The sequence below is a fragment of the Varanus komodoensis genome, unplaced genomic scaffold (assembly GCF_004798865.1).
Source record: "Varanus komodoensis strain SLA01 unplaced genomic scaffold, ASM479886v1 scaffold29_1, whole genome shotgun sequence".
Classification (NCBI taxonomy): domain Eukaryota; kingdom Metazoa; phylum Chordata; class Lepidosauria; order Squamata; family Varanidae; genus Varanus; species Varanus komodoensis.
The window spans coordinates 10,879,235-10,893,250 of NW_025335759.1; the positions used below are offsets into that span (position 1 = coordinate 10,879,235).

General features: G+C 49.3%; 2 protein-coding genes across 3 annotated transcripts; one reads left to right on the forward strand and one right to left on the reverse strand.

The window, feature by feature from the left end:
* Positions 1–43: 43 nt before the first annotated feature.
* BLOC1S3 (biogenesis of lysosomal organelles complex 1 subunit 3) lies at positions 44–1,566 on the forward strand. Of its 2 annotated transcripts, none has more exons than XM_044435222.1 (2): positions 44–92; positions 781–1,566. In XM_044435222.1, the coding sequence occupies exon 2, from the start codon at positions 792–794 to the stop codon at positions 1,365–1,367; it is 576 nt and encodes a 191-aa protein (XP_044291157.1). In that variant the 5' UTR covers positions 44–92; positions 781–791; the 3' UTR covers positions 1,368–1,566. The 2 variants fall into 2 exon arrangements, with proteins under 2 accessions (XP_044291157.1, XP_044291158.1); XM_044435223.1 differs by lacking the exon at positions 44–92 and adding an exon at positions 499–522.
* Positions 1,567–1,833: 267 nt separating this feature from the next.
* On the reverse strand, positions 1,834–13,424 carry LOC123025995 (galectin-9-like). Its single transcript, XM_044435221.1, has 11 exons — positions 13,320–13,424; positions 11,963–12,051; positions 9,243–9,438; positions 7,979–8,098; positions 6,904–6,969; positions 5,762–5,809; positions 5,067–5,084; positions 4,896–4,925; positions 4,360–4,448; positions 3,469–3,634; positions 1,834–2,719 (listed from the first exon to the last, which is right to left on the reverse strand). The coding sequence occupies exons 1-11, from the start codon at positions 13,347–13,349 to the stop codon at positions 2,576–2,578; spliced, it is 996 nt and encodes a 331-aa protein (XP_044291156.1). The 5' UTR covers positions 13,350–13,424; the 3' UTR covers positions 1,834–2,575.
* Positions 13,425–14,016: the final 592 nt, after the last annotated feature.

Consider the following 14,016-nt stretch of genomic DNA (forward strand, 5'->3'; position numbering starts at 1 on the left):
CTGGGGAGGGGCCGGCGGCGCGCCACGTGATCAGGCCGCGTCACGTGACCCGCCAAGGTGGCGGCGCTCTTCCGTGGGCAGCGGAGTGGCGGGTACGTTCCCGAGAGGGGCGGGCGGCGCGCGCGGGGGGCCGTAGAAGGAAAATTGACAGTGATTATGACTCGCATGGCTCAACCATGTGATGCTGATCTGTGCGCACCGGCTCCACTGCAGCCCGCGGCGCTTCCGGCCAGCCGGGTGGGTCAGGCCGGCCGAGAGGGACGCGGGCAGGGGGTCCGCGCTGGGGCGAGGGTGGCCGCCGGGGCCGCCCGGGAGAGCGGCGGCAGGCTGGTGCCTTGCGTGCGGAGGAGGCGGGGCGGTCCTGCCTGGCCTGCTGCCCTCCGGAAGGCTTGGACTCCCAAGTCCCGTTAGTCGCAGCCAGCCTGGCCGGGGTCCGGGGCGGTGAGGGAGACCGTGTACAGCCGCGAAGGGTGTGGACTGGATGAGGCAGAAGGCGCGGTGGAGAGAGGTGTCCCTTCGCTGGTGTGTTCTCGTGGGCACTCGTCAGATGTGCACCGTCGTTGAACGGGAGCGGGGGGCTCACGGGGGGCTGCTTTCCCCCAATTCGTTTTGACAGTCTGCCCTCTCGAGATATCCCTGCGGCGCTTGGGGGAAGATGCTGATCCTGGACATGCAGCCTGCCCAGAGGAAGCAGTTCCTACGTTTGGCTCATTTGAGCTGATTCTGGCCTCTTCTCTTCCAAGTTCTTTACCCTAAACTGTCTTCCCTTTCCCTCTTAAGGTAATGGGATCATGACTGCTCCAAGGCACAGGACTGTAGTCCAGGGCGAAGCTTCGGAGACAGATTCAGAGGAAGAGGTGTATCTGACCTCTGTGCCGGGTGGTTCCTTGCCGCCTGTTTATGGGGTGAAAGTCCCTGGGGAGGCTTCTGAAACAGACGAGGAGGAAGATGCAGGACCCCTTGGCCCAAAAGCAAAGCCTAAGTTAATCAGCACAGAGTTGCCCCCGCTGGTCGTGTTCCGGAATGAAGAGCTGGGCTCTCCTACAGCCGTCGAGGAGAAGCCCGCCCTGCGTATCCAGCACCACGGGCGCTACAGCACCCTGCTGCAGCAGAAGCTGATAGAGAGTAACACCCGCCTGTACTACGATGTCAACAGCACCATCAAGCAGGTGTACCAGACGGCCGTCAGAGAGATCGGGGCCATTACTGGGCAGCTCAGTAACTCTCAAAACGGCATCATCAGTGCCTCGCATAACATCCGGCTTGTCCTGGAGGACTTACGTGCTGTTGCAGACAAGATAGACATCATTACCAGCTGCAATCTGTTGCCCGATATCCAGATAGAGCCGCCCCCATTACACACCTAGCTGCATCAGCAACAGGTGTTTCTTGCTCACAGCAGCTCCAGGCATGCTGGTGCCCGGACTCTAAGGTGCAGCAAGACACTGAAGCAGTGTGGACTTTTGCTGCCTGGGGTTTAAATCACAGCACTTGTATAAGCCCATAATGATCAAGTGTGACTCTTCTGACAGAGCAAAATCAAACAAAATAAAGTTGCTCTTGATATGTTTTGTCCCACTCCAAGGTGCACTGGGTTCCCAAAGCGAATGCTTACCACATTATGCTCACACTGCAACGTATGTATAGGTGCTTGCATTTCAGTAACTGTGAGAAGATTCTAGTTCACCAGCCCACACATAATTTTCTTGTTCATTGGTGAGGCATAAAGAGAGGAAAAGAAACCATTTCCTTCAGTCTGGAAGTACTTCCCTGCCTGGTTATCTGCAGGGATCTCTTATTCTCTGGAAGAAGCCAAGCAAATGGTTATATTTGTCATATTTAATGTAGGTGGAAGAAAGCTGGTTTCAAATTAGCAGTGTCTTTCTGAATACACAATCATCTGAAAGTAGAGGCCTGAATATTTGTGGGTTGTATTGGTAGATACCTGCAGTACTTTGTAACTTAGATGCATCCCTTTAGCACGGTTTTTATGCACTTCTAAGGCTGACTGTGAAGAGCATTCTGACTGAAATTATGCAATACAGAGTACATTGAAGACTACAGTTTTCCAGCTGTCTTTTCATCATCAGTTTGATAAGAATGTACTATATTTCTCACCAAGGAGAAAAATATTTATTATATGCCACGCTATAGCCCAAAGGGCTCTCTGGGCAGCTTAGGACCAAATTTATGTAGTTGTATAAATTATCATTTAAAAAAGAGTATGGGAAGGAAGTAATCAAATATGGTTTAAGTGAGATGTGATTATCCAGTCTCAGTTTACTAAAGTTTCCATTTCAAATTTATGTATACTCCAAATTTAAATGAACTGAACACATTTAAAAATCATAGTTTCCACATCCCTCCCAGCTGTCCTAACACGATTTTTCTAAAAATGATCCTTAGTCCCCTATAATTACCAGGGGAAGCCACAATAAATGAGTTAGTTACGCGCGATAGATGCTTCGAAGCAGCACTGATCTGGTGGAGGAAAAGCAACTATTGACATGCCCTGGCTGTTCTCTCTCCACAACAGGCTTGAATAAAAATGGTGTGTAAGAAGAACGGAGCCTTGTCAGTATTGGACACAAGAAAGTGTCACATCTCCAGCAATTTCCAATTGGTCCACCTGTCCTGGAGGGATTCGATGGATGTACTCAAATACTACTATTCCATTCACAGTCACTTCATAGGTATTCCTCTGGCAGGCAATCTCCATCTAGTGGTAGAAAACAGGAGAGTTTTTATTATCCATACTGATTCAGCGATGGGTCGGGCATGACTTCGCGAATAACATTGATTCAGGTACTGCAGAAGATACAAAAACTTAGATTCTCCAAGTTATTTCCATTTTGTATGAGTTTAACTCTCAAGATCTCCAAAATATTCCTAGAAACCAGTTCGGTGAAAGTGCAGAAAAGTATTGGCTACCTAGTTCTGAGCTTTCGGGAAGGAGCGAGAGCTAAATCATACACTTCGGTATCTGGTACAGAGATACTCCTAGAACAGTCCAGTTCTTTAACTCCTTATCAGGCCCTGGGTGGCCAGGTGCTGGGTTTCCTCAGCTCCCTAACAGCCTCTGCTTGAGATGATGCTTAAATAGATGGGCTGAAATGTAGCCAGTAAGAGGATTGTGAGAACTTAAGGGTTTGCTCTTTGGGATAGGACCAAAGTCCTACTTGGTCCCTCTGCCAGCAGTTCTCAGCAGCTGCTGAAGACCCCCAAGAAAGCAGCCAATGTTAGAAGCAGCAGAAAACGGCTGGGAGCAGTTTTCGCATTCGCCGCTGCCATAAGGGCTCGGGGCAAGGAAAGGGCCCACCAGAAGCAGATGTTGGAACGGATAGTGCTTCCAGGCCGTCGGCACCTGTGTGTACACACTCTCCTCCCAAGGGTGCTGCTTGAGCCAGGGCAACCTGAGCTGGTGAATTCATACCACGATGTAAAGCCCTCCAACCCAGTCCCTCTTACATGGAAGGCCTGACCAGGGAAGAACGGCATGGCGGACATGTGCCGCTCCTCGGATCCCCACATGCTGTTGGTGCACGTGTTCCGGACCAGCACTCCCTCCTTCAGCCGGGGATTGATTTGTAGGGCGATGTTGCCAGTCATGGTGTTTCTCAGGTTCACATGGAATCTGGGCAGAAGGAAGGAACAGTCCTTACACCAGTGCAGCCCAAAGCCTTTTCCTAAGCTGTGATCCTCAGCAGGTGTGCAGAGGGGAAGCTGTACCACTGCATCAGCCCCGAATACCTGCCTTATTCCATCTCCCTTCCCACCCCTGTTTCCTTGAGTGTCTTGTCTTCAGATTAGAAGCCCTTTTGGACTGTAAGGGTCTGTCGTAGCGTATTGATGGCATATGAGCTGCTCGCAGAGCCTTTTTGGGTCAGGAATGGGATGAAAGCATTTTAAACCAATTAAACACGGATGTTTTGTGTTAAACGACTTCTTTCTCAGCCTTGAAAATAAGTCAACAGAAGTTAATTGCCCACAAAACTTGGTCACCAGGCTGATTGTCCCTGCCATAAAGTCTTAGCTGGCAATCCTTTGTGTGTTTATTGTAAAGAAGTACCACTTAACGCAAGAGGGCTGATTTCTGAGTAAATCTGAATGGGACTGTTCTGTACAGTTTCCTGCCTGGTTGCCCGGGGGATTCTCCCACTTGCCAGAGGTGGCAGGGCCATTGCGCCAGAAGTTTTGGCCCCCAACTCCACTAGCCCTGGCCAGCAGGGCCAAAGATGGGGGATCCTGATACCAAACACTGAGGGCTGCACTAAAGCAGGCATTCCATGATCATGCAAGCCAAAGCTAGGAAGATAATGCAGAAGGGTGAGTGGGATCTTATTTTCTCTACAAACACACCTGTTGGAATGAAAAGGCACATTCCCCACAATTACGATCTTCCGAAATGGGCCAAAGTTTCCTGGGATAGCAACCTGGAATGGGACAGCCTGGGAATGGAATACAGAAGGAACTTGGTTCATCAGGTTCGGGCAATGCAGCACCCGTGGGTGCCAGTGCCCCCCAGTCACCTTTCATGGCACCGATGGGGTACCCCACCCCATTGTTTTCCTTTTTTAAAATAAAGTTTCTTACTAGCAGGATCATTTCAAGGCACCCAGAGGTCCTCACGATCATCTGCGAAGGTCCTTCTCCAACAGCCCTCCTTGAATGAGGTTGGGGGAGGCTGTTACAAGAAGGGCCTCTTTCGCTATAGCACCCCAATTATATAACTTGCTTCCCCAAAAAGTGTGCCTGGCACTGACACTTTACTCATTCTGGGTTTTCAATGGTTAGATTGCATTTTTACCATGTTAATATCACCCACCAGCACTTTGGCATTTTTAATGATTCTGTTATTTCTAACTGACACAAAAATAGAACAGCAAAATACTCACAGGATTGGACAAGGTCACTCCGCGGAGGCCCTGGGAAGACAGGAAAAAACAGAGAGGGTCCTTGTTACAATATTTTAGATCTTAGAACTGAGCACCTCAAAGCACTCCACACCTTGCCAAGTCACACTTAACTAGCTTAAATGGGGCTACAATATTAATTTTAGCACATACCTGGTAATTCTTCTTCTTCTGCAAAGGAAGCATGAAAAGAACAATAATTTAGAAAGAACTATAGCTTGTATTATTCAAAGAGCAGTTGTTGGTGCTCAGGAGGGCAATAAAGAAGAGTTAAACAATGGCTTTGGACTGGTAGTGCCAGAAGCCCTCTAGAAGCATCCCATAAAGAGTACATTTTGTTTAAGTATTTTTTCCTTTTTTAAGAATAACACAAGCTTACAATCGACAGGGATAACCTAGCTTTCAATAATCTTGCTCTGCAGAGTAAAACAGGTTCAGTCCACAGCTTCTACGGAAGGGAACCTTGACAAACCCTGCGGAGGGGCTGCCAGTTGGTGTAGGAAGCACTGGACTGGGTGGATCCATGCTCTGAATTCAACATCCTGTGTTTTAAACAGAGGCAGGCAACCTGCTCTTCTCCAGATGCTCTGGACTCCAACCTCCCTCAGCCCCAAACGGCACGGCCAGTGGTCAGAGGTAATGGAAGCTGTGGTCCAAAATGGGCATGCGCTGGTTCGCCGGCCCCCGTTTCCATGTGGTTCAGCTCTCCTTCCACTGATCTTCCGGTATCCCACACTGCTGCACTGGTGACCAGAGCAAGCCAACACTGTGGCTGCACTTTAAACTTGCCGTCATTTAATCCCGCATTTAATCCCAAGACGTTTCCACAAAGCTAGGGACATACTCACAGACGCGTTGCGCGCTCCGTGGCCCGGCTGAGCAAACATCATGCAGGCCTGCCAAAGAAGCAGGAGGAGTCATTAAGCAGCCACGGACATTTGCGATGCTATACGAATTACTCGGCGTTTTGACCCTGGAAGCCCTGGGACATAATTCAGCGCTGCTTCCGAAGGCCACGCTGGGGCCGAGAAGCGGCAGGCTGCGAGACAGGATCCGCATTAGGCAGTTTCGAAGCTCACAGCTGTGGGTAAATCTGAACCCGTATCTTTCCGGATCACAGTCTTAATCAGTACAGAGTTCATGTGATCTGAGGCTGTGATTTCCAAATCATGAGAAGCAAGTTCCGCTTTATTCTGCATTAGTCCAACTGGGCCCAGTTAGCTACAATTTACGTTATATTTTATATTGTAAACCGTCCTCAGGCTTTTTTGCAAATAGGATGGCATATAAATATTTTAAATAAATAAATAAATAAATAAATAAATAAATAAATAAATAAATAAATAAGAACAGTATAGAAGAGGACAAAGATGATGAATCAGGGACCAGGAGAGCGGGAAATGTGACAAGGGGCAAAACCTGCTCATGGCAACCAATTGGTTGCTTTTTGCTGTGTGGGGTCCTTTAGTAGCCTGTATTCCTGATTCTAAAAAAGAAAAACCCATATGGAAATGCTCAAAAACCCAGGAGAGGCCCCGGTGGGGGAGGAGGAGGTTGTGTGAAGAGCCAACAGATTTCTGTGGGTTGGGAATCGCACGAGCACACCAAATGCTTCATGCAGAGATGCCCATGGCAGCTGGCCTCCCGGAAGTCGATTATTTCTCAGTAGCCTAGCCGAAAAGTGCGACTGAGCTTAGGGGTCCCGCGAAAGTGACACGCATGCAGGCAAGCCCTTGAGTCATGGAAGGTGCCACCCTCTAGCGCCCTGACATCGTTTTTTGGGGAGAGGGGCACGGGAATTTTTGGAGTTAGGATGTACACAAGCCTTCAAGTCCAGAACTGGAACGCATCGAGCCCACGGTGTCTGGCATCGCACCCTAAAACCGCTCCACGAATCTGCTAGTATTCCTCACCACTCCAGACCCTAGTTGGTTGGACAAATAAAAGCGAGGCAAGCAAGCAAGCAAGCAAAAGAGGTTGTTCTACTCACATTGGTGGCTGCGACGGCATCAAACACAGGAGGAAAATTCATGGGGGGAGTATAAGGCGGTGGTGCCTGAAACAGAAGGGAAATGTATCTGGAAATGGAAATTCACTTTCAAAAAAAGTTGCTTCCAAAAAAACAACTACCATGTACTGGGGGAAGAGGAGAAAGTTCCTGGGAAGACAGTGAGCAGGCATGTATTTTTTTAAAAACTCAAATACAGAATCAATATGGGGAGATGGTTTTCTGTAAAGAATCGACTGTGGTTAAGTTGTTTGCAGAAATGTAAGTTCTCGTTTTCCTGCTACCTTGACACCTAAGCCAACTCGTGAATCAACTCTTCCAGAGCTGCACTGAATGGTCGTCACTGATGCTTTAAATTGGCTGGGGCAGGCAAGAGATTCGTGGAGTCCCAGCATCCAGGTCACCCCGGGAGGGAGGAAGGCGGCAAGCACAGGTGTGGTGCAGGTGAGACTGGAGCCATTTAGCACGGCCGTTTCCTGTTGGTGCTGCAGCTTCTGCACTTCCCCCTCCATAGCACTATCTAGAAGATCAAATATGCTCACCTAGATAAAATACTTGGTACAAGGCACCAAGATCATTGCTGCTGTGACTCATTCCATGCAGAGGCACTGGCATCAGAGGCACTGGCATCAGAATTGTTATTATTTGATTTTATGCTGTCCTTTAACCAAAGCTCTTAGGGTAGCTTAAAAGATGCAGTGAGCCCCCCCCCCCCCACATAGGGGGGCACCCTTGACAAGCGGGTCTCTCTCCATTCACATGGTGAACAGGCTTCACAGGGTGAACAACCCCCACAAGTGCCAAGATAAAAATGGGCAGCCTCGCTTTAAAATGGGTTTGCCTGAAGAAACAAAAAAAACCTTTCCCTTGATTTGCAACAACTTGGTTTTTGCACTGAAAGCTACAAAATTTAGGATGTTAAGTTTCAATAAATAGCATGGAAAGGAAGAGGAAAATTATGTAAACCACATTGCTGGGCGGGGAGGGGAGGCAGGATATAAATGGAATGAAGGAATGAAAGGATTGAGAGTTGGAGGGATGAAAAGGTGTAACTTACACAAGTCCCTGAAAAGCTGATGCAACTCACGGAGATTTCCCCACCGACGTGCAAAGTCTGGACAAGATGGAAGGGGAGGCGGTGTTTATATTCCAGAAAGTGGTTGCCGTTAACAGATACCTAGAGAAATAATGGAACCAGGTGAAGGAAACTCTTCGGTGAACAAGAAGCAGAATTAGATTTGGGGTCCCCAGAAAACAGGGTCGCAGCCACACGGTGGCAGCTATCATAGAAAAAAAAATGTGGAATGTTTTCACTAAGGGATGAAATGAAGGGATTCCCTGTAATGACTGGGGGATGCTGGGAACAGCAGGGCTCTTTTCTGCCTAAAGATCCATAGGGTGGCACCTTCAGAGTCCACCAGAGAAGGAGGGTTTCTCTACTTTCGGGAGCTGAAACAGAAAAAGTTTTGATCTCAGAGCCAAACAAAATGTGCGGAGTTTTATCCAGCCCACTGCTCTGTCCACACACAAAGCAAAGACAGGGCAAGCCAGTTCTTTCCATGAAAAGGTGCTGGGGAGGAAGGAAATGAGACCTACTTCACTGTCACTTTTTTTTAACCTCTCCGTATTTTGCTGCTTTAAGTTGGAGTAGACAGAAGCTGTTTCGCACATCAGCAAGAGTTTCGCACTTCCTGCGTTGCCACAGGAGCAGTTAAAAACAATTCCCCTCCTCTGTGCCAGCAGCTTGTCTTTCAGCCACAGTGTTCCTCCTTGTAAATGATCCATCTGAATTGCTGGAGCCACCGGGCCTTTATCTGCACAGATCTGCTAGCTCAGACCTCGTTTTGGTAGTACCCAGGATGTCCTGCAGATCACCCCAGTGTAAGTCTCACGGGAGGCAGGATGCTACTGGTGCCAACCCTGAGCCTCCTCTTCATATCTGGCTCTTCCCACCCCCACCGAGTGCAAACTGGTGGCTCCAACTTTACTGGGGCTGTGTATCCACTCTGGGGTTTAGCCTGAACTGCAAAGGAGTCCTGTGCTCCTGTTGATGATGATGATGATGATGATGATGTTTTTACACTGCCCATCAGATCACAGGTACCCTGGGTGGTGCACATGATCAAAATGCAATAAAAATATAAAACAATCATTGTAAAAGCACCATAAAAATACAACAGTACAAATCACAGCCACTGCTGTGAAGAGCAAAACACCATCTTTCCCCTTTGGCTGCCTGACCCGCAAAGCCATCTTGCTCCACAATGGCAAGGCGATGCCTCTCGCGCCGCCCCAGGGAGGGCTCCGTGAGGCTCCCCCACCTGATAGCAGTGGCCGACAACGTTGATGATCAGCTCGAAGTAGACACCGGGCTGGAAGGGCATGCTCCTGCTGCGCTCCTCTGACCCCCATTGGCCTCTCTGGTGCGTGTTGCAGACAACCACCCGGCCTTCATCGAACCGCGGGTTGAAGTGGAAGGCAATATCTCCGTTCGCACACACCAGATTAACGGTGAACCTGAAAAGGGAGATCGAGGTGGGGCCGAAACCCATCAGGCTGGAGACGGGGTGGGGACTGGATTGCCCACGGGGAGGCCTGCTGAGCTGAGATGTAGGAAAAGTGGGGGAAAGGGGTCTCCTGGGGACAGCAGGAGCCTGGTTCCACTAAGAAGCCATGGCTTGTTAACCAGGAACAACCCATGAAGATACCTATGGTTTGTGGTCGGGTTGTGAACCGTGGGTTGTTCACCATGGCTTGTTAGCATGACTGGGTTCAGACAATGCAATAAACCACATTTCAAGAGCCACCCATGATTCAATGACAACCCACACTCAACCCTTGTGGATTATTTGCATGCAGTCAGAAATCTTGTCCAGAGGGATCGCAGCTTGAAAGCACGATGAGAGAGCGCTACTATTTCTAGAGAACCTATTTCATGAATTGGGACATGGCATGAAAAGATAACAACACCACTGAGTGTTTAGCGGCTGGTCGCTTAAAGATGTGATCAGCAAGGCTGTGCGCAGGATGAATTCAGGAAAGGGCACGATGTAACTCACCTGTAGCTTGGGGAAAGGGCAGATAAAGCTCAGAAAACTTGCCTTTCTATGCATAATTGGACAGAAGGAAGTTGGGAAGGAAGTTGTAGGGCTGTATTTCAGTGTAAGCATGTGCACAACTACACCATAAGAAACACGCAAGTACTAGACATCACAGACGAATAATTTCACACATAGTCTGAGCTGTTGCAGTTTTAACAACTGTGAAGCCAAGTCTGATTTTTCATTCAGCACTGCGGAAAACAACATTTGCTTTGATGAACTCTGCTCATATTAGCATGCAATCGTTGAATTTCCGCAATTCAGGTTAACCATTTTAAAATAACCGTTCACGCTGGGGTTCAAAGCCGCTTTCGGCATAGCAGCTTCAGGCTGTGTAATGTGCTGTTTTTAATTATTCCTGAGCAGCAGATTCTCTACCATCCTGGTTTGCCACGCTGTAGCATAAGCTGTCCCGAGACTTTTGTAGGGGAGGGGATAGAAAAGCTTTTAATTGATTAATAAATGAATAAATGAGCCAATTTTCCAAGTCCTTCCCTTTCAAAAGTGTCTTGTTCTCTAGAAGCAAGACAGGCAAAGTTCCAAGTCCACCCTAGTTGCTTGTTCCTCTGAACACAGGTACCAAAGTTAACACCATAAAACCATAAAACCCAGAATAACCCTTTCATTTAAATTAAGCCTCACAGAAGCACTGCCAGTTAGTAGAGCGGGAAACTGTCTGAAATCGCCAGCAGCTGGCCAGCCTCCTTAAGCCAACACCTAGCCTGCAAACAAACAGAAGCGATGCCGCTTTAAGCCCCCTTTAATCCTCGAAGGCCAAACATGTTCAGGACAATCCTTGTTAGCCAGTCACAGGCTGGCTGGCACCATGTTTCCGTTTATTTATTTCTCTTATTTATTTATTAGGATATTTTTATTCCGTCCAATACGGGTCGGCTTTGGACGGCTTACAATATAATAAATACCACCAGTGCTTCATTTCACACAGTATATCCATGCTTCCCCCCCCCCCCCCCACGTACTCCTGTGAGTATGTAGAGAGGTTAAGCCACCAAAATGGCCGCTCTCCATGCAGCAGGCCTCAGCCGCACCTCCGATTTCCCCAAAAGATCCAGGGCGATGCGAAATCGGGGGGATTGTGGGAAGTCAAAAGGCAGCCTAGAGCTGGAAGCTTTACACTGCTCTGTGTGTTGGGACAGAAAAAGAGTATTGTTAAACTGTCCCGAGACTTCAGTAAGGAATGGTCTAGAAAAGTTTTAAATAAAATAAATAATAGTATAATAAATATTATTATTATATAAACCTAAATCTTAATAATAGTGTAATAAATAGTATTATATTATAATAGTAAAATAAATATTTATTAATATAAATATTACTAGTAGTATAATACTGTTATTATACCAAAATAGTATAATAAATAAAATTAACTTTTATTTATGTGTTTATTTAAATAACAACATAAATACAAGTTTTAAATAATAAAATAAAGGGTTAGGGGCGGTCAGCTTCTGCAGGGGGGCCTGTGGCCATCACACTTGCCCACGGAGGCCAGAAGGATCTGCTGCCCCAAAGAAAGCCTTCCCAGACCCACCGAGACCCAAGCCAGCTCTACACCTCTGGCTCCAACTGAATGGGTGCAAAGCCCTCTGCGCTGGGGTGAAACAGAAGTCAGCAGGTTAGTGCAGGTTTAGGGGCAGAATCTGGTGCTGCAGCGAGCAGAGGCATGCAGTGCAATAAAAACCAGTCTGGAGGTGGAAGGGCTGCGACCATCGCGCTTCTAGCAACTGGTCCACGCAGCATCTTTTTGGGTCCATTAACCACAAGAGTGGTGTCTACTTTGGGGAGGCAGGGGAAAGTCACAGGACCAAAGCAATGAAGAAAGACTTTCTGCCACAGGAGGATCAGGTATGCCAGATCAGGTATCAGATTGGCCAGGTGGGACATCATTGAATGGGAGCCAAACAAGCTGGAGGACAAACCTTTTGACGGAAGGGTGAACTTGGCCTTGGATTTGAATCTTCTTCCCCTCATTCAGTCCCCCCAAAATGGGGCCCGTAAATGGGACAAACTGGGGGAGAAAAAGTAAAGGTCATTGCTGGCCCCACACCTTGAACGCCAAGCATGATTTCCCATCATCCGCATCTTTGAATTTCGTTTGCATTTTAAGTTTCGGTTTGAAAAATCAACATCCTGCTTTTCAAATGTCCAGTCGTGGCTTCGAGGCGACTTGGAGGAGAGCAAGAATCGGGGAAGTTCAGACCAAACGTTGGCCCTGAGATGGCCTCACATGGAAGAAGGCAAATCAGTTCACCAGCTCTGCTTTCCTCTGCTCTGCCTTGAATAGCCGGCCGACCAGGAAATTAAGGAGACGAGCTTTTCCCATCACTTACCTCCACGAGATGAAAAGCTTTTGCCAGCTTTTGTGCATTTCTGTACAACATTTGAATGATTCTTGCAACACGAACCCCACACACCCTCCACTACGTACCCTGCACCCTCCACTACGGAAGTTCACAAAAGCCAAATCCCCCCGCTTGATTTACCACCAACATCACCACGGAACGCTGCTGTAGCTTGGCCACTAAATTCGGCCTGAATTTGGCCACTGTGGCGTTCTGCACAGGCCGGCCTCTGAGCCTCGGTGGCAAAGTTTACGGCCACCAAATTCTGCGGCATGCCGGGGTGGAGGTGCAGCCCAGGGAATGGGGAGGGTGGAAAGGAAGTCTTCTGAGGACGCCTGCCCTTGTAGCTGCAGGGCCCCCCCACTCGAACCGCTGGCCGTGAGCGAAAGAGCAGAGGGGCTCCAGGCCTCCCTCTCAGCAACGGCCTGGCCCCCTGGGCTCAGGCTCGTATTGCCAAGGGTGCCTTCAAATGGAGGCCGTGGGAAAGTAGCCGTCGGAAGGCAGTGCCCAGAGAACACATCTTCTCTTAACGACTGTCCATGGTGACAGAGAAGAAGGAAGGTGAGGGAGGAAAACTCGGAAGGACCACGAGTGGAAGGCATCGCCCTGTGGATATGGAGAGAAGTGCAGCAGGCAGGGCAGGGTGGCCCAGAGGCTGGTGGCCAGTGGCCAGTCTCCAGCTCCACAGCTGCTGTGCAAACGGCACCCCACTGGAAAGAGCGCTCCAGGCTTCCCGGCCCCCACCCGAAAAGGTTTCCCAGGAGGGTCTGTCCCTCACAGCGCTGCAGAGTCGAAAGTCCCAGCATCTCCAGGTCAGGCTAGGAGAGGGTCTTGCCCCGAGCCCTGGAGAGCTCCCGCCAGTCAGCGCCAGCAGCCCTGGGCTCCATCCTTCTTGGGCAGCCCCCTGGGCTCCCCCTTTCCTCTCCACACTCACCGGGTTCAAAATAGGCTGCTGCAAGGCCATCGGGAAGCTTGCTGAAGCCAAGGACGTGGACCTGCTCTCCCTGACACTCACTCTATCAGATGCTTTGGTGCTGCAAGTTTCGTTTCCTGAAAAAGTGGGCGGGGAGTTCCTCGCTTTGTTCGACAAGCAGCCCGGGAGGCAAGCCCCGAGGGACGAGCCCAGGCCGAGCAGTCCTGCTTGCCTCCCATTTTTAGGCAGGACTCCGCTTTTTCCCAGCCTGCAGAGGTGGCCAAGGTGGGAGACCAGATGAGGGAGAATCACACTGAATGTCTGCTTGCCGTGAAGAAAGACGACCTCATCCGCCGGAATAAACAAAAGCTTTCCCCTTTCCCAGCTGGGGACTCCTCGGGATTCTCAGAAGATGCTTGGAAATTCTGTGAATGGGGAAAACAGCAGGAACCTGCTAAAATTCTCCTTGCCACCCCTTGGTCCTCGCTGGAAAGTTCCCAGGGAATATAAGCCCTTGGTGTCCGAGTGTCCACGTGTCCTTTCTCTCTGGAAGCCAGGGCTCCGTGTGAAGGGCTGCCAGAGGATCGTTCTCTAGTGGGAGACACCCTTTGGCTGAAGAACTGCCCAGGCCCAACTCAAAGGACCCTCAGACTTCATTGCCTGGCTGGTGTGTCCCAGGACAGCCGGCCTGAACATGTAGGCCCTGTACTAATCTTTC